Below are 26,520 nucleotides of genomic sequence, written 5' to 3'. Positions count from 1 at the left end.
ATGTATGAGTATGAAGTTCCATGTGACTGTGACTTGGCCTATTATGGGCAAACAGGAAGATCAGTGAACATCCGCCTGGAAGAACATGAATGATACCTTCGCTACTATTACTATGGCAAGTCGGGACTGGCAGACCATGCTTTGGACACTCCTTCACACAGGATTAGATGGAGGAAAACGAATGTGCTATTTAGGAGTCGTTATAGATCTGAAAGATTATTTTTTGAGTCAGCAATGACTTTGAAGAATTCTCCCAACCTTAACAAATATGGTTGCATTAATTTGCCAAAAATTTGGGAGACGGTTATCCTAAGAAAAACTCCTGGATAACTGCTGTTTTTTTTTTTTTTTTTTTCATTAGAGGGTGCCAAAAATAGGACTTTAGATCTTTTGTCTTTTGCAATTATATTGTTTCACTCACTCACTGTCGCGTTTACATGTGTGTTGTGCTCTGATAATGCTGAGTTGAAAATCAGCGAAATATTAGCGTTAATAAAACATCTTTGTTGATAAAAGTGTTTGTGGTGTTGTTAATACCGTGAAATATAAGTCATGAATAACCATCAACGCCTAAGCTTATCTGTTAGAATAATGGATTTAACTCAGTGCGAGATATATTTACACTTTTACTGAAAGAAAATACTCATGAAATAGTATGCTAGATAAAGCCTATTGATTTATTGAATTGATTTCAAGATTTAGTTAAAATTGATAGGCTTTATCTAGCATGATATGAAAATGCACTCAACCTCAATATGGTAAGAGGTGGAGACTTTATTCCTACTAATTTGACATGTTACGGCTAAAAGAGTACCACTACTCTCCTTTAGGTAATGAAAAAACATTAGCAGATTTATGTAATGTATTTTTATAAAAAACTAACTGTCGAGGTCTTCTCATACAAATAAAGCAAAGCTGTATTTTTCAATCTTGTCATGTATTTTAGAACTATGTAACATCATATAAAACTCCAAGTTATAATCTGACTCAGTACAAAGAGAGCACTTAAATTGATTAATAAGTGATCTCTTATTAATTCATTCTTTCACACACACACACACACACGCACGTACATTCTGCTCCTTGCATTTTTTACAACCATTTCCATAATAACAGTTAATCAGAATTAGTACTATTAATTCCTTCACCTACCTTGAAATATTTAAAAAAAAATTTCAGTAGCTATTCAATACTCCTTCACAATTCAACTGCAAATGCCGAAGACATTTATTATCCCCTTCTACTGATGTCATTTGGAACATTCCCTTCCCATAGTGTTTCCCAAAGGATAGGATACAATCTACACATCTTCATATCCAATTAAAGTTTTTGTTCTCCTCAGCTTTCTGCCCATCCACAGTTAGTATGTCAGCATACGATGATGGAATGGCTGTGAGTGAGGCCTTCCAGGAAGTAAAGCATTATTCTCATGAAACCAATACTAAGCATGTAATGTATTTTTGTCTGTGTGTTCTCCTGGCTGGTTTGCCCTTTTTTTTGAGAGAAGAAAAACTGAAGTTTCTCGAAGAAAAAAATCCTCTATATGAGATCAGCTAACTCACCATTTGATTGAAAATGTCTGATAAAGGTTCCTCATGTCATACACATAAGCTTTGGAACCCACCCACAGTACTAATATATTATAGATTAAATAACCTCTTTTGTATGGGTTTACCATAAAATACATACAGTATTTAACACGTTTGCTGCCACGCTCCTCGGGCAATAGTTTGTTACCGCACACCAAGCACTTTCACTTCTACAAGGTCAGTACGAGTTATCTCGTAGCTGGCTTATGAGACAGAATTTTGTTTCATATGCCAACTACGAGTAATCTTGTATCACCCCCACCTATGTCTTATATGCACTGACGACTGTATAACTTGAGTTCAGAGTCAGTGACATTCAGTGCCATTCAGGTTTATTGCGTCTAGTCTTACAATTATTTAAAATTATCTAAATAAAAACCTTCAATTACGCCATGGCCAGTAAAAGAAAGCTTACTGATGAAGAATTAGAAGCTTACGCTAATATGAGCGATGATGAATGAAATGAATTATTTGGTTCCGATTCCGAAGATGATTATAATCCTACAGACAACTCTAGCGATGACTCAGATGATGATATATTGTATATAAATATATGTATACGCTGAAAAAACTTCAAAAAATTGTTTTATTTGCATTAATAAATATAAAGTTTATGCAACAATACCTCTTATAATATAGTATACTTTTGCTGAAATTATTTTCCTTCTACCAAGCCCCCAGACGTGTTCTCCGTTTTATTCAAAGCCAAGGGTCCAAATTAATGTGCTTATATTATGGGTTAACTCATGCTGGCATAGGTCAGTAATCGACATACGAGTATACTCGTAGTTGGCAGCGAACGTGTTAATAAAATAAAGAGCCAAAAGGCATCAGTTTGGCAATGCAAAATTACATAAGCAAAGTGGATATTAAATCTGGCATTATTTCAGAGCCAAATGTAGAAACTATGAAAGTTTCATAAGTTGACCAGAGTGCTTCTGGGAATGCATTCCTCAGCATTCCTGAGTTGCCTTAGTGTGGACTACTTAAAAGACATAGGCGCTGCTCAAGAGTCTATATATTCGCCTTTTATTAGTGCATTTTGATAAGGTTTCACTAGCCTGATAGCTATTTCGAATTGGTTGGTTCTCTTCAGAGACCAGGCAGAAACTATAAGAGAGCAAAAACTCTCATTCAGTACTAACGAACTTGAAAGGTCAGAGAAATGTATTTTTCGTAAGCAAACTCTCGATTGGTGCGTAAAAGTTCATAAAAAAAAAAAAGTCTGGAAAAGTTCCAACCAGTTTAAAACAGCTGTCAAGCCAGTGAAACCTTATCAAAATGGAATAATAAAAGGCAGATGTCTATGATCCTGTCTTTTAAGTAGTCCACACTAAGGCAACTCGGGAATGCTGAGGAATGCATTCTCGCAAGCTCTCTGGTCAACTTAAAAAACTTTCATAGTTTCTACACCTGCTGTGTTTCCCAAGGAATACAATTTAAACTCATTCAAATCAAATGTAAACAAATTCATCCCTTCCCAACCCACTACCCATACAAGGTACTAATGTACTATAAGTTGACCAACCAACCTCCTGTGCATGTGCTCAACATAAAAAAAAAAAAAAAATATGGGGATAGATACTAGGGTGGTCTGAAAAGTTCTCACCCTCGACCATAGATGGCAACACTATCGGCAAGATTTTTTTTTTCTAAGTTGATACATCTGTCATAAGCATCCATGGAAATTGCAACTCATTCTATCAAGTAGTTTGTTTTATACAGCTTCATGAAGCAAAAGTGTTGTCTGTATCCCTTGAAATGGATAAAATTGAGTATTGTGCAGTTATAAAATTCTTTGTAAAAGAAGATTTAATGCCAAAAGAAATTCATCGAAGTTCATAAACGTTTATGGACAGTCTTCTCCTTCATTTTTGACTATTAAGAAATGGGTTGCCGAGTTAAAAGTGGCCGTACCAGCTTTGAAGATGATCCACGTGAAGAACGTCCAAAAAGTGGAACAATGCCAGAAATCATTGATGAAGTGCACATGATATTGGAGGACCGGTGAGTCAAAGTGCATGAAATTACTGGGACTATAGGCATTTCAAAAGAACATGTAGGATATATATTGCATGAAGAATTGCAAATGAAAGAGCTTTGCACAAGATGGGTGCCGCGCTTGCTCACAGCAGATCGAAAATGCACTCGCATGAAAAATCTCTGAACTCTGCTTAGAATGTTTCAACCAGAATAAAACTGATTTTGTGCATCTATTTATTACTATAGATGAGACTTGGATTCACCATTACACACTAGAATCCAAACAACAGTCAAAACAGTGGACAGAAGCCTGTTGTTCGGTGGCAAAGAAGACAAAGTCGGTTCCATCAGCAGGAAAGGTCATGGCATCGGTGTTTTGGAATGTTTATTAATTATCTTGGAAAGGGTAAAACAATAACTGGAGAATATTATTCCAATCTTTTAACCAGACTAGACGAAAAAATTCGTGAGAAAAGACCCGGATTTGCAGAAGAAAAAAATCATCTTTCATCAGGACAATCACCTGCCCACAAAGGTGTTTTGACAATGGGAAAATTAAGGGATCTGCACTATGAATTGTTGGAACATCCACCCTATTCCACAGATTTGGCTCCCTCTGACTTCTATCTCTTCCCAAAATTAAAACTCTTCCTCTCTGGTCAGTGTTTTTCTTCAAATCAAGAGGTGATTGCAGCTGCAGAGGAGTATTTTGCAGATCTTACTGAGAACTAATATAGGGATGGGAGAATGGAGCTGGAGCATCACTGGAATAAACATATTAGTCTTAAGGGAAATCATGTTGAAAAATAAAAATAATTTTGAAATTATAAATTAGTTTTTCCATTATTAGGCCGAGAACTTTTCAGACCATCTTTGTATACAGGGTTGGTGAGGTGGATAATAAGGTGGTTGATGGTGAGATGTCAGGGAGTAGTTTATTCAGGAGCAGAGTCCAGAAGAAGGCCTGTGACTAGTGGCGTGCCATAGGACTCTGTTCTTCAACTGCTGTTGTTTAATTTGTACATTAATGATATAGGAGACGATCTGAAAGGAACAGTTCACTTGTTTGCCCATGATGCAAAATTGATGTCAGTTTAATGTGGCAAAATGTAAGATTATGCATTTTGGGGTGGAAAGATTACCAGCTGTATACCACATTGGTGGAACTATACTACAGGAAATTGATGAAGCCAGAGACTTGGGAGTGTTACTGGATAGGGAGTTAAAGTTTAGGGGCACATACCAAAAGTGGCTAAAACAGCTCACCGGATTACTTTGTTACTGAAGAACACTTTGACGAGCAGAGACAAGCAGGTTATTGTTACTCTTTATTGAGCCTTGATAAGACCCCATCTTGACTTCTGTATGCAGATCTGGTTGTCAGGGTTTCTTGGTGATGAGGAGGAGGTGGAGATGATCCAAAGGCGAGTGATCAAGATGGTAACAGGTTTATGGAATGAACCTTATGTGAACAGGTTGAAGATTTGTGATTTACAGAAACTGGTTGATAGGCAGAAAAGGGGTGACATGATTGAGACATACAAATTACTGATGATTTTTACAAGATTAATTCAGAGGAAATTTTTCAGAACAGGCATGATGGTGGGAGAATTGGGAGCCACCTTGGAAACAGAGCAAGAGTTAAAACCAGATTTTTTTGTTGGAGAGTGGCAAATGAATGGAATAGGTTGCCAGTCTGTTGTGGGTGCCATGACTGTGAATGAGTTCAAAACAAAGTATGATAGATACTGCGCAAATGTTGAATAGTACTTGGCATGATGTTTAGGGCTTCCCTCGATGAGTCTAAGGACTCTTTGGAGTAGCCTGTAATAATAATAATAATGGGAAGTCTTTGCAAAGTCTAAGTGTACTACTGTGTATCCATCTCCCACATCCAATGACACTGTCACCTTATTATAATAATTAAGTAGACTGCCCATCAAAGATGATGCCATTGTTGTCAACACGTCTGGATCCTGATTTTCATCAGTCTTTCCAACACTTTAAGCACAACATTTGACACACAGATTGGCCTATAATTTGATGCTTCAATTCTGTCACCTCTTTTATGAAGTGGTACAATCTTGCCTTCCTTCCACTCCTTTGTAACCTGACCAAATGTAAAACTCATATTAAACAAATATGTAAAGGAAGATGTCAACTCCCTGGCACATTCCTTCAAAATAAGTAGTGATATATCATCAAGTCCCACAGCATTATTAATATCAAGTTTGCTTAATTCCCTATATACCTCTTCTTCACTGACAGTCAGTCTCTCCTTCTTATCATCTACTGCTATCAAACTCTCCATTATGTCACATTTAGAAGGATAAAAGACTGAACTGCTCATTAAATATCTCAACTTTATCCTATGCTGCAGTTGTCCTTATGCCATTTTCTCCAATCAATGCCATTCTACCATAATCTTTTTTTTTTATTATAAAAATCAAGTGGATATTAAAATCCAGCATTATTTCAAAGCTGAATATAGAAACTATAAAAGTATCATATGAAATTTGATCAGAGAGCTTACGGGAATACACTCGCTGGTATTTACGAGTTGCCCTAGCCGGACCTTATAGGAGACATGCATGCTATGACAGCGTCCATAGGAGGCGAATATATGGATGCTGTCATAGCGTGCATGTCTCCTTTAAGGTCTGGCTAGTAACTCGCAAATACCGGCAAGTGTATTCCCGTAAGCTCTCTGGTCAAATTTCATATGAAACTTTTATAGTTTCTATATTCAGCTTTGAAATAATGATGGATTTAATATCCACATGATTTTTATAATTTTACATTGCTGAAGTGAAGTCTTTTGGCTCTTTATTTTAGAAAAAGTTTGTTATTATTGTTATTTTATTTTATTTTTATTTTTTTGCTGGCTACAAATCGAACAAGCTCCCTAGGATTTTTTTTTTTTTTGGCATCATTAGCTAATTGCTGCTCATACTGAACTTTTGGTACTCTTACCAACTGAGTTATTCTCATTGCCTGTTCTTTGTATTCCTCATGGAACTGATTATTACCACTCCTCTTATGTTGCCTTCATAATGCTATTTTTGTCTGTATTGCATGCTTAATCTCTTTATTCATCCATTTCACACCTACCTTATTCAATCTTCTGATCTTTGGAATACATTTAGATGTTGCTTCTACTAGACAGTTCTTGAATATTACCCAACTCCTCACTCCATGCTACAGTTGCAAGCTGTCTCTCGAGCACCCCATAATCACCAGCCTTGTAGTTCCATATATACCCTTTACTCATGGAAGTCTTCACATGGCTGGCAACCACCCATGTAACCACTTCACGGTCACTCTCACCAACTGGAGGAAGATTTGACACCTCATTTATGATATCATCCTCTGATGAGAGGATCAAATCCAAGACTCTCAAATCCTCATGTGCCCTCTGTTAAATACTGCCTGAGGTAGAGGTCTCTCAAAAAACCTCAATAAGTCATTTTCTTTACTTTCAGTTGCTATCTTTTCATCCTAATCTAGGCTACTCTAATTAAAATCATCCATAATGTTCACCCTTTTCCTATTTACTTGGGTAATTTGCTTAAACATTTCCTGGTAACTACTCTCCATATTATCAGGTCTATAGCAACATACAATGAAGTATTTCTTTCTATTCACCTCTATCTCAAACCATACTGTCTCAAAACCACTACCACTATTTCCCCCTTGCATCTACCTCATATGGACATGACTCTTTTTCTATCATCAGTAGCCCTTCCAACTCTTTCCAGTCAGGATTTCATCCTCATCCGGTCATGTCTCAATTATTCCAACAATTTTTGGGTGAATGAACTCAATTAATGCAACCATTTAATTTCCCCTTGTTTCTGATACTTCTAGTAATGGTATACAAACATAACAGCTCATTCCTGAATCTATAACAAGTTTCACTGATACCACTTATTAGATGTCACTTCGCCATACTACTTTCCTTGAGCCATTTCTTTTTTTCCTTACTCATTCCAGACCTTCAAATCCAATTGTTTTTCCCTACATCTCAGGTCATCCCCTTCCCTTTTTGTCTATACATGCATTCACATCCTCTTGGAGCATCAATTTCTCACGCTGTGTTCCCCTGTCCACCCTGAGTCTTTCTGTTTGTCTTGCACACTTGTTCTCTTATTCTCTAAACTCATGCTACCCATTTCTTCATTCATAAGCACCACTTCAAATCTCTCATTCCTTACTTTCCCATTCTTTCATATTGCTTCTTACTTGCTCTAATCATTCTCTGAACTCATTACTCTCCTTCCAGCAGCAGTCTCTCCAAATTCTGAAGATTAGCAAATGAAAAATTAAGAATCTCCTGTCCCTAGTTATTCTCTCTCCTTCTGTCAGTAATGATTATGTTTGTTTTTTAATTGTATATATGTTCAATTCATTTAAAAAATTTTTATGGAATTTACAACCGTGTTAAAAAAAACTTTTTTTATTATCTCGACATTTCGATCTTCACATCAAGATCATCATCTGGAGCATACATAAATATACAGGACAAGCTGAGTACATCATTGACTGTAAGCTAGAGAAACAATGATTTGATCACATGTTATTCTACTGGCGTGACCTCTGGTGGAAAAAAAAAAATTATATCAAGCTAAATTCTATTTTACAATGACAGGAATAAACATTCTTTTAGATGGTTTTCTTTAAGAAACAATTGGTGTCCTATTTTTAGAATTACAATTCTTATTTTTGATTTACAATACTGGATTTTCTACAGTCCTGTTTATAGTTGTTATTAGTGAGGAAAGTTGAATATATACCTTCCATATGTTTGGGATTTTTAGACCATCATTATTGTTCAGGTTGGGGTGGTTGATAATAGAGCCGATAAAGGAAATGCCACTGTCATTTTAAACCGTACCACTTATATAGAAAAAATGAATCTGCTGGTCTCTGACAATAACACATACAAATTAGTTAACTACAACCCAACTAACAGAACAAAAAACAAAACAGAGAAACTACTTAAGTCAATTACCACATGGCCCGAAGATACGGTCAAAAAACTGTCCTCACTACGCGCTCCCAAAGAATTTACGGGCTACCGAAAATTCACAAAGAAAACACCCCGCTAAGACCTATCGTTGAAGGAATTGATAGCCCAATGTATCACTTAGCCAAAAAATTAGCGGAAGACTCAAGGAGTTGGTAGGTCATTTACCCTCCTATATCAAAAACACACAACACTTCATAAACATCAAAGACATTACATTAGAAAAACATGATTTATTAGTCAGTTTTGATGTCTCTGCCCTGTTTACAAATGTCCCAATCAATGACACAATCCTTCTCCTACAGAACAAATTCCCTCCAGATATCACGGTGCTCTTTGCGCATGTATTACGGTTGGGTTATTTTGTATGGCAAAACGCCTTCTACTTACAAAAAGAAGGCACAGGCATGGGCTTGCCATTATCTCCCCCTATTGCTAAGCTAACTTTTACATGGAACATTTTGAGCAACTAGTCCTAGATTCCTCCCCTCTAAAACCCAAAGTCTGGCTTAGATACGTTGACGATGTTTTCGCGATCTGGTCCCATGGCCACCAGACATTAGGCACATTCCTTAGCCACCTAAACAAACAACACATATGCATACAGTTCACAATTGAAAATGAAAAACACAACACACTTACTTTTCTAGATACACTTGTCACACGTCTTCCCTCGGGCAATCTTTCCTTCACTGTTTACCGAAAACCGACACATATGGGACAATATATACACATAAACTCCTACCATCACCTAACACAAAAACTAGGTGTAATCAACATGCTAAAAAGCAGAGTTCAGACGATCTGTTCCAGTGAACAGGCACTGAAAGACGAATTTAAAATTATCAGTAATAACTTACAAAAAAACGGATATAGCCAAAATACTATTAACAAAATTCTCTACAAAACCACAATAAAAAACAAAGACAAACCAGACTATAGTAAAACTATAACCATTCCCTACATTAAAGGAAATCAGACAAAATAAACAGAGTACTACAAAAGTACAACCTCAAAGCCACCTTTAAACCTCCTGCAAAATTAAAAAGCTTACTCAAATCAAAGCACACCCTGGAGTATACCAGATTTATTGTACTAGCAACATACCATATATAGGAGAAACAGGATGCACAATTCCTATTAGACAAAAGGAACATAAACGACACATTAAATATAATAATTATGGTGAAGCTGGCCTTTCTGATCATGCCCTGAATACCTTACACAGAACTGTCTGGAAAACCACCAGCTGTCTACATCACACTAAAACATGGTATGAACGGAAATTCAAGAAAGCCTGTGAGATTATTATCAACCACATCAACCTGAACAATAATGATGGTCTAAAAATCCCAAACATATGGAAGGTATATATATTCGACCTTCCTCACTAATAACAACTATAAACAGGACTGTAGAAAATCCAGTATTGTAAATCAAAAATAAGAATTGTAATTCTAAAAATAGGACACCAATTGTTTCTGAAAGAAAACCATCTAGAAGAATGTTTATTCCTGTCACTGTAAAATAGAATTTAGCTTGATATAATTTTTTTTTTCCCCACCAGAGGTCACGCCAGTAGAATAACATGTGATCAAATCATTGTTTCTCTAGCTTACAGTCAATGATGTACTCAGCTTGTCCTGTATATTTATGTATGCTCCAGATGATGATCTTGATGTGAAGATCGAAATGTCGGGATAATAAAAAAAGTTTTTTTTAACATGGTTGTAAATTCCATAAAAATTTTTAAAATGAATGCTGATCACCATGTAACCCTAAAAGAAAGTATATATATATATGTTCAAATGGTACATGTAGGGCTGTTGAACATAAGTGCTATTAACATAAAAATTTCAGTTATCCAACTTAATATATAGTAAATAAATGTAGTTAAACATTTAGCAAAGTTAAGTTTGTAAAAAAATTTAAATAAAGTTTTAAAGCATTGTGAAATTACAGAAAACCTTCAGAGATAAATATCTCAAATAATTTACCTCTTAATCTTTTCTTTCTTTCTGCTTCACGGGCCTCTTTATGAGCATGAACTACAAGTTTAGCTACTTCCATTACTAATAGTTGGCACTGAGAAGATTCTCTAGTAAGAAGAAGTCTGTTGGGATAAGGAAGAAGAAATTAAAGCTGATTTTACTTTGACTTAAATTTTTAAAAATTATTTATGTTTTTCAGTATTTAATTCAAGCTTTGTCAAATTCTTATCTGTGAGTGAAAGTTATAAATACAAATGAGTCAAATAGGAGTACCAAATAATTTAATGTGAAGAGGCTAATAGCTGCTGAGAATAGAATTCTGCAAAAAGATTCAAAATGAAGTGCTGGTAGAAATCCGTTGTTTACTGTATAAATATGCTTTTATATGTATAAATATAAAAAACAATTTATTCCTTTTATCTTGCTAATTTGCAATTCTATTATTGCAAAAAAAAAAAAAAAAATTATACGAATCTTACCCACAGAATCACATCTCTAATTCCAGACTTATTAGACTGTAAACCTCTAACACACTGTACCATGTTAGGCTAAGGGTTAGGAACTAGAAACTAGAAACGGTCTAGAAACCTGCTGTAGAATCCAAACATGGAACTTTTTTTAAAATCACATCTAGCAAATTTAGCGAGCAAGGTGTTAGTCTCACACTAAGCAATGAAAATCATTACCACCTAACAAGAAGATGAAGAAAGATTATGTGATCACAGTGAAAAAGTAGCATATTTAATTTAGCTGAACTATTTTAACAGACATGCTCAGTACAACAAAACATTGTTATACTCAAGGAAATTCAAATTCACATGATTATAAGTACATGCTTTAATAATAGTTATCCTTTGTTTAATGTAACCACATATGTACTAAGATCAAACTAAAACACTATTAAGAATTTAAGGAGAGTGGAATTATTTTACCAATTTTATTCCCTGCCTCAAAGTTTCCCAAGTGGGAATGGCAAGTTGATCACTGTGATTAAGATTTGAGTGCAATAAGACATACCCTTCAGAGTTTTCTTTAAAACAAATGTTCATATTTAAAGATACTCTGACAAAAGAAATCTGGTATTATCTCTAAGGGCTGTATAGCTAGTGTCAACTCCATGCTGGGCCAATTCCAGACTTATTGTCTGTTTGAAACAAGATAAGTTACAAGAGCATGGACTTGACATTCAGAAGTACTGCTCACATATGAAATAGGAATTTAGCACATAGATTTCATCTTTGAGAGATGCATATAGATCAATTTTTTGAGTTGTATTTGGATTATAGACATCTAAGAACAATGTTTAATAATTAATTTTTTGTTAGAAGTGCTTTAGAGAAATAAGAAACATATGTTGTTATCTTAGTTGTATGGAAGGATGTTTTGTGATACTTAAATCAAAATATCAGTGAACTAATTTAGTTGATTAGTATTCTGCATTTCTATTTTGGTTACACGTGACTGTTTCAGTTAATCTGCAGTAATATTTAGTGCATGTTTGGTTGTTTCCAGTATTATGCTATACTGAAATTTTATTGTAGTCTTTTGAATTTTTTGAATTTAGTGCATGTTTGGTTGTTTCTATTATGCTATACTGGAATTTTATTGTAGTCTTTTGTTATGTCTTTTATTGCATATGTAATATATTAAATTTACACAATCCACTAAGTGGTTAACAGAGATGCCTGCTGAATACCATGATGAAGAACCAGTTAGTCTTCAGAACATCCTCAATATGCAAGGATGCTGACTCTGTGAAGTTCCACACACACATTCCAAAATAAGTATCTTATGACAAGACCACACCAGTTTCAATAAATTAAACCAAGAGAAAAATTGCAACAACTCAGGAGTGGGGGAGGGGAAACCACACGAAAGTCAGGTACATTATGTAAAAAGTGATGTAGAGCCATTACAAATGAGCTTATACAAATGAGTGGTGGTGCTGTACATGCAAATAAACTCAGCATAAATTGAGCATTTTGAAGTGGTTTTCCATATAATGTCTGGATTGAGAACAAGACATTTCATGATAGCAAAATTCTTGGCTGCAAGTCATTTAACCAATGAATTTGAGTGGTATCTAGTCTTACAATGGTTTACCATTGTAAGACTAGAGGCTTTACATGTGAGCCATTCCATGATTTACAGACTGCGGAACCAATTCTAAAAGCATCAAAAAAAAAAAAAAAAGATTGTGCCTACACAGCTGAAATGTTTTCTTGTTCTATAGCTTCTCCATTCAGGATGCAGTTGATATTTTAAATGTTTCTGCCAAATTTTGATTATCTTTGTATTGTTGATTTCCATATCAAATTAACTAGAACAGTTATTGAATTAAGTCAAGGAATCCTGCAGACTTGTACTGGATTTATTCAGAAGTACAACATCATCTACATAAAGTAAAGAGATTTGATTAACATCTCCAATTTTGATATCAGACTTAATACCACTTTCTTCATAATGTGATCCATATAGATGACGAATAACAGTGGAGATAATGTGCACCCTTGTCTCACACCTGATTTAACATCAAACCATCTTCCCATGTCTCTTTCAAATTCCAACTGCTGACTAACAACTTATATATAGACTATGTATCGCTTGATATAATGTCCCATTTACACGATATAACTGTAGCATTCTGAATAGCTTTTCTCTTAGCACCATGTCACGTACCTTTTCTGGATCTAAACAACTTGAATACAGATTTTTGTTATATTCCCATGATTTCCCAACTCTTAAGGAGAAGATGTGATCCTCACAACCTTCATTTGGCCTGAACCCAGCTTCTTTTTCTTCAAGCTTTCAATACACAATTTTTCTTAGTCTTTGCTCAATTATTCTTGCATAAATTAACCAGGAACACTCAACAGGGAAATTTCTCTAATTCACATTTATTTCCCCTTTTATAGATAGGTACTATGAGAGCTCTACTTTAATCATCTGGAATTTGACCCTATGACCTTCTGATCAGGCCTTCTCAATTATTGTAGTGTAGGCACTGTAAAACTTGTATACCTCCATTTCTGAGCATTTCTTCCTGCAATCATCTCTATGATTTTTTTATACATATCTGGTGCTTATCCCAATGCATTGACGCAATCTTATATCCATCCTATTTCAAAAAAGTCTGTCAAACTACCGACCAATTGCCATCACCTCAGTTTTCTTTAAAATAATGGAGAAAGTCATCAACAGTCAATTACTCCACTACGTACAGGTCCACAAATTAATCAGCAACCGGCAGTGCGGATTCTGCCATTCAAGATCTAGCTGACCTTGTAGCATATATCACACCACTACTGGACATGTACCATGGAAAGGTTCAGAGAACCTTATGCTGTTATCCTTGGCATTTCCAAAGCTTCTGACTGCGTGTGGCATCAAGGTATACTGAACAAATGGCCATCCTTCAGTTTTTCTGCCACCCTCTGTGATTGTGTTGCTAGCTCCCTCTGTTCGAGCCTCACCACCAATTTGGCAGAGTCAAAGACCGATAGAGTAGAAATAAGGAAATTCATTCTATCAATTTCCCAAAAGTATCCCCAAACATTCAATGAAGATATTAGCTCGTTATCCTGTACAGACAAGATAGAACATTTCATTCAAATCACTGCAGAATCGCCTGTGTACACTAAGCAGTACAAAACCCCCCCTTAAATATCTAGATAGCTTCAAATCCTTCTAAATAATTATGAAAGAGCTGGGATCATAGAAAAGTCTAATTCCAGATGGAATAGCCCTTTTTGTTGGTGGAAAAGCCTGATGGAAATCTGAGATTTATATTAGATCTGAGTGAGATTAATAAAGTCACAAAGCCCATTGATTTTCCTCTATGTAACATAGAAGAACTTCTGACTAGTCTAGAAGAAGCAAAGTACTTTTCGAAATTGGACCTGAACTCTGGCTATTTTCAGATACCTCTTATAAAAGAGGACAGACAGTTTTTTGCCTTCACCACTCGATGGCAAAAATACCAACTCTGTCGGCTTCCTCAAGGGGCCAGAAACTCAGCTATGAGTTTTCAGTGTCTGATGAACACTGTACTCTCAGACATGTTGGGAAAGGAAGTCATATGTTTCCAAGATGACCTATTAATTTACACACCAGACCTAACATCACATAAAGAAATCTTAGATAATGTATTAAACAGACTGAACTCGTCACATCTATCATTGAAGTTCTCAAACTGTAAACTCTTCATGAAGAAGGTTGAATACCTAGGACATGTTGTCAGTGAACTGGAATAATCCCCACTCAAGAAAACATCTCTGCCATTCTAAGGGCAAAAATTCCCACCTCTGTGAGACAAGTACGAAGGTACTTAGGAATGGTAAACTTCTATAAAAAATTCATTCCCAATTGTTCTCAAATAATGGAACCCATAATCAAATTAACTAAAAAGGGGGGAAGGTTCTTTTGGAGAAAGGAACAGGAATCTGCCCATAAATCCCTCAATTTAGCATTAACCAGATCTCCTGTCCTCGCTCATCCCACACTTGAAAAACCTTTCTGTCTTGCAGCAGATGCCTCAGATGACACCATTGCAGCTGCAATAGAACAAAAGAAAGAAGAAGAAATTAGACCCATTGCATTCTTGAGTAGAAAACTATCTGCACCAGAAAAAATTACTCAGTTATTGAAAAAGAAACACTAGCTATTGTGCATGCCTTAAGGAAATTCGGATATATGTTACTAGGACAAGAAATTTTTTTAAGATCTGACCATAAACTCCTAACTTTCTTATCCACAATGAAGGATAAAAACCAAAGGATTATTTGATGGGCCTTAGAATTCCAAGAATTCCAAATACAGATATGCTATATTCCTGGAAAACTTAATGTAGTTGCTGACTACCTATCGAGGGCCTCAGATGATAAAGTAGATGAAAGTACCAGTGCAAAGAAAAAGATAATGAACTTGATAGCCAAAACAAACGAGGGAGAAGAAAACAAAGGAAAACCCCCACACCTTCAGAATTGGAGCAAATTCTCCATAATAGATGCACAAAAACAAGACCTGACATGGGGGGGGGGGATATATCAACGAATCAAGAAAGGGGAGAGAATCTTGGAGGAACACTCCTTTCTGCATTCTTTATTCTTGGATGATGATGATGGCCTCCTGTTAGCAAAACAAGATATCACCAGAAATTGGAAGGACAAAATAGTAGCTCCTGCTGTCATGATTCCTTGGGTATTGTATACCTTTCATGATGCTGATCTAGCAGGACACCAAGGTTTCTTTCGGATATGGGGGAGAATAAGAGACGTGTGGAAGGGAATGAGACGAAACGTTGAAAGTTATGCGTCTTCATGCCATCTATGTCAAAGAAAATCAAATTATGGAGGAAAGGCTCCTCTTCAACCTTTCCCTTCCCTAGTCGCCCTTTTCAAGCTATAGCCATGGACATCATAGGTCTGCTCCCTATTAGTTCTAAAGGAAACAAGTATATACTTCTTGTGATAGATATGTTTTTCTAGGTTTCCAGAAGCCACAGCTATGAAGAATCAAACTGCACAAACAGTGGCTAACAAATTATTTAAAATGATAATTTCAAGATATGGAACCCCCCCAAACACTCCTCACTGATCAAGGCTCAAACTTTACAGCTGAAGTCATGCTTCAGTTATGTAAATTATTGTAGATAAGAAAGCTTTTCACTACTCCCTATCACCCCCAGGGAAACGTAATGTGTGAGAGGATGAATCGTACCCTGAAACAAACCCTATCCAAATTTGTTGATAATCATTTGTCTAATTGGGATAATTTCCTTTCACACACCCTTTCTGCCTGTAGGACAGCCTTGCATGCTGCTATAAAAGAAGCCCCCGCTGTGGTTTTATATGGTTTTGAACCACTGTTTCCCAGTGATTTCAAGGACTCACATGCAAACTCTGGATTTCCAGACATTGATGAGTACCTTAACAATATGATCACTGAAAACAAAGTTGCACATGACCTAGTAGCAGAAGCCAGTCAAAACAGCTCACAAAGGGTTAGAGCCTATGCAAATAAATTGAGAATTTACAAAGAATTAAAACCTGGAAACTTAGTACTTTTATGACAACAGCCTAGTAACAAGAAAACAGGGAAGTTTGGAAAATGTGCAACGGGACCTTATGAAATTGTTGAAAAGATCCTGTCAACTTTCGGATAAGAGAATCAACAGAATTAAAAAGAACTCTAATCATCCACTAGGACTGATTAAAATTGTTCAAGAAGAGACCTGACCAATTAGTCTGCCTAGAGGATTCACTAGAGGCAATATGGGGAAAAAGAAAGAATTACCATAGAAAAAGTAATTACAGAAAGAACACAAATAATACAAAACAACCAAAACACAATAATATCAACGGAGAACATGAATTTATTTCTGAAGAGACAGTCCCATACTACAGGCATAGAAGACATGCTGACTTTGATAATCAAGGTAATAAGAATTTAATGATAAAGTGAACGAGAATAAATGCACAAATCATAATAAGGAACCAAGTTTTATCCAAACTAGATATAATCTCAGACCAAAAAAAAAAAAAAATGAAAGTCTGATTCCTCCACCAATGAATCTTATGTGAAAAATTTTTCTTTAAAGAAAAATTTTTCAGAGAAAGAGTAGGCTTTTGTTAAATTGTGAATAAAGATATTCTGTATATTATAATACTTAATTGTTTTAAAACTGAATAAGAAACTCAAAGATTGGAATCCGAGAGTTTCATGCCGAACATAGTATAAAAAACTATAAAAGTATCGGCGAATACTAGTGTGAGCTAAATACAAGTAGTCCTAGAACGTAGTACAAGCACGGGCAACTCGTTGCAAAGGTGGCGAAAGTTCTGATCACTATTCTTGGGTTGAAACTCTCGGATTCCAATCTTTGAGTTTCTTATTATAAGTAACTTAATGGGTGCACCTTTTCGGACAACTCGTATAGCAGAGTATATAAGTTCTTTTCGCTATACCCTTTGGTATTAATTTGGTCTAGCTACTCACTGATGAAGCCTCAAAAAAGGCTGAAACCGGTCAGGGTAGTGACCTCCCACCATAATGTAATAACAGCATACATTTCCTAGGAAATGTGTTTTTACATTACGGAAAATATCAAGAATAGCGATCAGAACTTTCCCCACCTTTGCAACGAGTTGCCCGTGCTTGTACTATGTTCTAGGACTACTTGCATTTAGCTCATGCTAGTATTCGCCGATACTTTTATAGTTTTTTATACTATATTCGGCATGAAACTCTCGGATTCCAATCTTTGAGTTTCTTATTCGGTTTTAAAACAATTTGGGATCTAATATCCCCTTAATTTAATTAATGTTTATATCGCTGAAATGAAGCCTGTTGGCTCTTTATATTTAAGTTATAATACTTCATTCATATTTAACATAATCCACCATGTCATAAGCAAGACTTGTAAATATTATTTGTCGTTAGTCTCTTGCTTGTAATATGTTATTCATATAAATGCTTTGAGTTTTGTTTGTTATTAATTAATTATATAATCTTAGGATATGTAATAGTAATAAAAAGACTCTATATAAAAATGTCATTCATTTTAATTACTTTATTCTGTAAAATTTATTATAAGAAACTGCGTGTATATAAATTTAAATGTACTTTATATGAACTGCGATATATTTAAAAAAAATATTTTTTATTATCTCTGTAAGTGAAAGTAAATTTATGGAATTCTACTGATGGGATTTGATTAGCTAATAATGGAGAAACAGAGTTTATTTTTAGTTAGCTCGTGTGGAGAGCGTGAGCTACTGTGTATGATGAGAAAAGTCAGGATATAAGCTGAACTGGTTAGAACCAGATTTTGGCGGGAAAAAGAGAACGTAGTTGATTGGAAAACAAAAGTAAAAAGTAAGAAGAAGCCTTAGAGACAGCAGCGAGTGGCAGAAGGGGAATTGATATGTGCCGTAAATCGACTAGGAAAGGACAAGGAATTAATAGGCATTTCGAATTACTTCTATGGGAGTTCTGATACCACGATAAATTCCAAATGGTTAGTGGAAGAATAGTGCAGAACTGAAGTTAATACATAGAAGAAAATAAGGAATTAATAGATAACTTAAACCAAGTGCATCAAGACTTGTGTATTTCTGTGGCTATAATTCAGTTATTATAGTGGAAAATTTCTTTGAATTGTGTTGCCATAAAGTAAAAGTCAACCAGAATTTCAAATGTGCCTATGCGAATTCGATGTGTGTAGAAGCAGTAAGAGCTGGCCTTTTTATAACCTGTGAAGCTATAACAGTTAATTCTGTCAGATATATTTTGACCTTAGCTGTGATGTTATGTCAATTAATGGTCAGATGTTAGATGTACTGAAGTATTTTCCCCTCGAAATAATAAGTGTTATGTTGATCTATTAAGTGTTAGCTGACTGAGAAAGAATATAGTGTAGCCTGTCATAAGATTAATTATTGTAACATTTGGAAGGTTAAACTTTTAAGAACTATTCTCAACTTGATTGACTGAGCATAAAGAACTGAAAAATTAATGTGTGATAGTTAATGGATTGTAATTATTCTGAATACTTTAAACTTAGCTAATATATTTATGATTTAATTCATCTAATTGGGTAGAGAGAACTATGTGAAAGAATTACTGATGCTTTAAGAATTACGAAGTGTCAACATTAGCCATAATCCTCAAACCTAAATAAGAAGTTACTAATATCTGAATATGAATTTTTGTAATTGTTCAATTTGATAACCTTTTGCAAATAGCTATATTCAAATGTATATGTTGTACTATTCCACATTAAATGTTTTCTTTTGTTGAGTTAAACTTGGTGTTTGTCTGCTTTCCTTTCATTGCACTGCTCATAAAATGAATCGGACCTTTGCGGAAGCCTTAAATGCTATTAACAACCTCGGCCTGAAAATAAAGTGATAATATAAATATGGTTGATGATTGATTCTTCTATATTATCTAGATTAATATGAATATAGGGTGGCGCAGTATAATATAAATTTCTTTATATTCAGATGAGCATCAATCAACAACTAACGAAGAATAAGTTTAACAAACCAACATAATTGGAACAGTCAGTTAGGTGGGATGTTCCAACACCAAACCTGATTCTATTCATCCTTTTTAATTCTGTCCACCTCTGTCCTCTAGAAGTATTTCCAAACAACTACAACCTGCAACTCTTCTAAAAACTTCTCAGTCCTCATCAGCACTGATGTGCCTATAGGCCCCTCGACCTCTCATGTATGGGATCAATATACATAAAAAAAAAAAAAAAAAGATTCTGATTGAATATCATCTGCTCCACCTGCCCTTCCACAATCCAGGTTTTTGATTGATTTTTCTATTTCAAGTACTGATATGTATTCCTGTTGAATGTTTCTACCAGCATGCTGTCACTGCTTGTTTTATTTAGCAATCTTTTAAAGTGATTACTCCAGACAACTAGAATATCTATCTTCAGTTTTCATGTCACCTTTATCATCTCTGATTCCTTTTACAGTACTATTTCCTCCATTACTGACTTTTTTTCAATAGCCTCTAGAATATTTTACCACCTTGCTTATATTTATTTTCTATTAGTAAAATAATATTTGGTTTACAGATCAAGTATTGATAAAATTTATTAACTCTACCAACTAGTTTCGCCACACTTTAACTGTTGGAATCTTCAGGGCACTGACATATAGGCTTAAAACAATCTCGCAATTATGAGTAACTGGAGTAACTGTAAAACTGACAAGAATAATTACAAATAATTTTGTAATTATTCTTGTCAGTTTTACAGTTACTCATAATTGTGAGATTGCTTTAAGCCTATATGTCAGTGCCCTGAAGATGCCAACAGTTACAGTGTGGCGAAACTTGGTAGAGTTAAAAATTTTATCAATACTTGATCTGTAAACCAAATATTATTTTACTAATTCATATGATCAAGAAAATAAACCTTCATTATTTATTTTCTATGTTATTACCAAAGCTTTCACATTACTTTTGTTTAGCTAGTTTTACACAGCAGGCTGCTTTGTTATATTATTTCTCTCTGTATCTCTAATAGCATAAGCTGACTTATGCTAGGTACTTTCAATACAGTTTCTCTTTTTTCTTGACTGCCTGTTTAACTTTCGGAGTCCATCATGAAGTTCTGAATTTTCTATCCTTGCAGACAACCTCACCTTATGCTTCTAGGTTGAATCACTGTTTTATTTTCTTGGATTTGCCATTGAATCTCCAAGGAAAGCATTTGAAAGCAAGGTTCTTGTTTTCAAATGCTTTCAATTTTTCGTGAATAATGTTTAGTCTACGCTTCACTTCTGAAAGCTTCTCAACTATGATTCATTTTAAATCTTTTAACACTCTTCTTTTCAATAAGAAATTCAATTTTATTCTGCTCAAGACCTCAGTGGTGAGTACTTCCCATTTCAAATTTTCTGTATAGGCTTGTGTCCCGAAGTAGCGGGAAAACATCATTATCAATGATATCAGTTCAATGAGACTTTCCCTATTTCTTGTTTTCTTGCATCTTCTCTCCATGTGAATTTGTGTATATTTTTACATTGGAACATGATATTAGTAATAACTAATCCATATCCTGAACAGAAATCTAGCGCTTACCATTATTTTTAGCTTTGCACTATTTCCCCATTTTTTCCCCAATACATTTCTATGTCTGGTAATCATTTCTTACTCTGCTGTTTAGATCTATCACAAGGACCTACTTTTACTTTTTCTTTGTGTCAGATAGCTGCATTGTGCCTGAAAAAATTCTTCACTTCTTCATTAGAAGAACTTCTGTAGGACTATAGGATAAGGATATACGGTTTACCAAAAATTCACAAACCTAATTCTCCCCCTAACACCTATTGTAGATGCCAATGACACCTTGCTACAAACTGTCAAAGCAGCTAGCTAACTCTTTAATCCCCACCCACTCACTGGTCTTACCACATCCTATGTAAAAAACTCTACCCACTTTAAAAACTTAATTGAAAATTTAATTTTAAATAATACAGACAATTGGTAAGCTTTGACATCACCTCATTGTTTACCAATATTTCCCTAAATGACACCTTAACAATCTTAAAAAACATTTTTCCTTTTCATATCTTAGAGCTCTTTTCCTTTGCCATCAATTCTGGTTATTTTTCTTGGAAGAATGAAATCTACAAACAGATAGAAGGAACCGCTATGGGTTTTCCCCTCTTGCCAATTTTTACATGGAAAATTTTGAAAAACAAGCCATAGACTCATCCCCTTTCAAACCTTCTATCTGGCTAAGATATGTAGATGAAGTGTTCCCTAATTTGGCCTCATGCCCAGACACATTAGACTCCTTCCTCAGTCACCCCAATAGCCTACATCCAAGAATCCAGTTTACAATGGAAAAGGGAAATAACAATAGTTTATCCTTCCTAGACACCTCAGTAACACAACTTCCTAATTTCATTCTCTGTATATAGAAAACCTACTCACACAGGCAGACACATTCACAATCTCTCCCACCACCATCCCTCTCAACAATATGACATTATTAAAACTCTAACTAATAGAACCCACAAGCTTTGTTTCAGTGAAACCACCCTTTCAAATGAACTCAACCACACACACACACACCTTCCTTTCCAATGGCTACAGCAATTACAGAATTTAAAAAATAATCAGTCCATCCCCCAGCCATCTCTTCAGAAGGACTTCAGAAATGCTATCACCATACCCTACATCCATGGCACATCAGAAAAATTAGCCAGGTTCTTAAAAAAAGTACAACCTCCACACAGTGTTTAAGCTCTGCCATAAACTTACTATCCTTATCCATTCCACCAAAGATTAGCTCCCTCCTCTCTCTGTACCTCCTGGAGTATATAGAGTACCCTGTTCCTGCAAGCCGGCTTATTTCAGACAGACAGGCAGATCAGCTACCAACCGGTTAGAAGAACACAAATCATACATCTGCAATCACAACTATGGTCAATCTGACCTTGCAGATCATGTTTTGGATACAACCCACAGCATACTATTATTATATTTCTGAATAAGTCTTATAGTAACTTCTATGCTGGTGTTAATTTAAATTTGTTGGAAGAAGATATGGTTGGCTACAAGGATAGCAACTCTTCCATGGGCAGGTCCATCTCCTATCCTGTTTTTATGAATAATAGTAACATTATGGAAAGTCGGATCATCACTTGGCTTCAGGTATGTTTCCTGCAGGTAGAACCATGTTGGTTTATACTTTTGCAAGAGAGCCTTGATGTCGTCTATGTTTTGTCCGAATGCATGGCAATTCCATTGTAGGAATCTTTTCTATCATTTTTTTTGGGACCATCACCTGACCTCCTATGATGAGTGTTGTTTTTGTATCATTAGTCTAGTTTTTTTTTTTTTTTTTTTTGTGGGGGGGGATTATGGACAGTCATTATCCACCATTTTTTTTTTCTTCTGGAAAAATATCCAAGATGTCATCAAATTCCACTCCCTCTAGAGCATTTGGCATATTAATTATTTTATTTTCCTGATGGGATTAATGCTGTGGATTAAGACAGCATTAATCCACAGCTGTCTGCGTGGTTAGCCTAGTGGCTATGTGCTTCGCAACCACATTCCTGGGGAAGGAGTGTCCTGGGTTCGATTCCCGTCGCCGGCGTGAGGAGCTTAAGGATCTTCCTTAGCCATAGCCAATTAGCCGGTCTTGGGCGTGGACAGAAGGGTTCCCCCCCAGTTTATCTGGGGTTTTTCATCCCACAAGCAGGCAAACCAGCCCCATGAACACACTTAACCCTCTATGAGGGGACTCAACTCGCCCCAATAGGGACGGGGGAGAAAAGGGAGGAAACTCCATATGAATAAATAAATCCACAGTTATCTGTGGACTTTACTACCTGTTGATGGGTCATGGATAAAGAGTCTGGAAGAATATTTTTGATCTTCTGTGGTGCACATTCAATTATTTTTATCATCCCTCCACCTTTGGCATGATTGAGAGTATGCCAAGTGATCTACCTCACAGTTAGAACATTTTGGTGTTTTGTTCTTATAGGCTTTATTCTCATGATCTTTACTACCACACTGGGCACAGATGGTCGAGCCACAACAGCCAGTTTGAGAACAATTGTATTTTTGACATTTAAGGCACCATAAGGGGGGGGGGTTGGAATATACAGCCTTCCTAGACAATTGAGATATCCTGCTTTGACAGATGGTGGTTTTGATTTGTTGAAGGTAAAGATGATGTTTCTGGTGAGAACCAGATGACCATCTCTAAATATCAGGATTCTTCTTATGGCTGTCACTCCCTGGTCCTTGAGTTCAGAATCTCTCTCTCTTCATCAGGAAATCAAAGAGGTACCACTGGATATTACACCTCTAGAAAAGTTTAAGTAGATCCTATCAACCTTGCCAAACCATTCTGAATGAAGAAGGGTGACATTTTCCTATTGTATTTGTTGCAGGCTTATTTTTTTTTCCCTTCTTCTTTTTTTCTTACTTGGTTTCTGTTGATAATATAGCCTCTGAACTTGGTTGGAGCTTGTTTAGGGTATCTGATAAACAAGAGGAAGAAGAAGTATTCATTCTCAGGAGGAATTTTGTTTGTCACCAGAGCTCCCCATCCACCATGGAGTCACATGTGGATACCAACTGGCCAGCAAGCAATGAGTGCACTCTGAAGTGGAATGCCAGAGCTATGCTATCCAAGCACCACAGCAAGCCTTGGGCCATGATTCCAGACTATAGGGAAGGAGACCTAGTGCAACAACTTTGACACTTGCAGGCAAGTCCACTAGCTGACTGATCCCAGCTGGGCCATCCATGACTACCAATCTTGCTAAAGCAGAGACCAAAGTAGTGCAAGACTAAGAGGACCCCCCCCCCCCCCCGACCTCCAGATGTCCACAGGCTGCATCACACAGCAAACATGCAGTTAAGGTATTGGATCCCAGTGATGGTAGTCTGGAAGATAGGGCAGCAAAAAAGACTCAGGAGAAGGAGAGAGAAGAACATAGGAAGAAAAGCACTTCAAATTATTATTATTATTACCCCACGACCTCATAGAGTCAAAGACTCATCTGGGAGGTCCTTTTATCACACACACACACACAGCTCATCATACCATGTCTTAAACACACTCAAACTCCATGCAGACACCACACTCTCAGGCAAGGCATTCCAATCATTTACAGCTCTGCATGAAAAAAAACCTGCTTCTCACACCCCTACTCACACCCTCTTTATACAGTTTCCAGGGATGACCTCTGGTTCTCCCCCGATCTTCCACTTTTTTCTGTAGAACTTCTCCAGCATTGATCCTATAACAACCCCTTACTAACTTGTAGGTCTCTATCATATGTCCCCTCTTCCTCCTGTCCACCAGACTCTGCAAGTTACATCTTCTCAATCTTTCCTCATACTCGACATTCCAAAGGTTAGAAACTACCTTAGTCAGTCGCCTTTGGACCCTTTCCAACATCTCTTCATCCTTCTGAAAACTAGGTGACCAAATATGAGCACAATAGTCCATTGTGCCCAGATTTGGGCACAATTTTTAAATTCTTAATTTCTCCTATTTTTCCAATGAAAAAGAGGAGGAATGAAGAATTTTTGAAGGACAACTACTTTAAGTAGTATGTAACAGAAGGTATACGAAGATTAAGGCTCTTGGATTTGATTATCTCATCAGAGGATGTCATTATAAAGGAAGTGTTGAATCTCTATCAGGTTAGCGTGAGTGACCATGAAGTAATTACCAAGGTAGATGCCAGCTTATGTGACTTCTGTGAGAAAGGGATACATGTGTAACTAAAAGGCCATGGAAATCTCAGGAGATAACTTGCAGCTATATCATGGAATGAGGAGTTGGGTGGAAAGTAGATTAATGCTGCTTGGGAGGCTATTCAGGAACTATCTGGCAGAGGCAAAATCCACATGTACTATAAGGAAGAGATGGTTAAATAAGGGAGGTGCAAAATGGATGAAGAGATTAAGCATGCATTCTGGAGGCTGCATAAGATGAATGGCAACAATCAGCTGCATGAAGAGTACAAAGAACAGGCAAGGAAAGTGACTCAGTAAGGCTAGACTTTGCAGTATGAGCAGCAGTTAGTTAATAAAGCAAAATCTAGTATGTTTATTTAATATGTAACCATCAGAAGAAAGTAAATGACTACAGAAGGATGATATTGTTTTGGGAAAACAGTAAAAAGTGAACAAAATCAGGCTACAGTTGAGATATTAAATGAGCAGTTCATAAAAGTATCTGATCCTCTTGAATACTGTATGCTAATATCTTGTAGTGTCCAAGATACCATAGTTGGTATTTGGACTCAAAATGTGAGATATTAGAAGTTTCTACTTCCTAGCCAGGTGTTGGTGCAGACCACCATCAATCCCTGAAACAGAGCCCATTCCTGACATGGGGCACATACTTGTGCAACAGCACCTTATGTGGTGGACAGTTGCTGTGTTTTAGCTTCAGGTACCTCCTCAGGGGGAATGTTTATTTAATGGTAGCAGAGTGCAGCATATCACATTGTCTAGGATTCTGTGGGATTTTAGTTTGAGAGGCCTTGCCAAAGACTACTTCACCACCCCTGATTGCAGTGCTGCTGTTGGCCCTGGGGGCAGGAGTAATCGACTTGTCCAACTGCAGTGAACTCTGCAACCAGAGAGATCCACAGGTCAACATGTACACAAGTGAAGTGATACCCTCCAACAGCTAGTCTAAATTTTATCTATGCCTATGACATAGCCATCACCATCCAAGACAGTACCTTCCAAGGTCTTGAGGAAACACTGGGCAAAGATCTGAGCTCACTACAAAATTACTTTGAATGCCAGGGACTATCTCTTAATCCCAGCAAAACTGGAATTAAGAGATAATCACTCTATATTTCCTATATACAAGGTAGACTACTTGTATATAGGAAATATACAACTTCTGCATTAC

The 26,520-nt window shown here is 36.2% G+C and overlaps 1 protein-coding gene across 4 annotated transcripts in view; it reads right to left on the bottom strand.

Annotated features, from left to right (window-relative positions):
* The window catches only part of LOC150095098 (HEAT repeat-containing protein 5B), a 665,516-nt gene that overhangs the window by 89,245 nt on the left and 549,751 nt on the right, over positions 1 to 26,520 (bottom strand). For all 4 annotated transcript variants that reach the window (XM_090410861.1, XM_090410863.1, XM_090410862.1 and 1 more), the window contains one exon: positions 10,596 to 10,711. In XM_090410861.1, the coding sequence (XP_090266987.1) occupies positions 10,596 to 10,711 (116 nt within the window). The remainder of the gene's footprint in view (positions 1 to 10,595; positions 10,712 to 26,520) is intronic.

The sequence above is a fragment of the Typopeltis vanoorti genome, chromosome 21 (assembly GCF_054136105.1).
Source record: "Typopeltis vanoorti isolate ZY-2024b chromosome 21, IOZ_Tvanoo_1.0, whole genome shotgun sequence".
Classification (NCBI taxonomy): Eukaryota; Metazoa; Arthropoda; class Arachnida; order Uropygi; family Thelyphonidae; genus Typopeltis; species Typopeltis vanoorti.
Note: the sequence above shows the minus strand (reverse complement) of the source record. Positions and strands in the feature narration are given on the sequence as shown.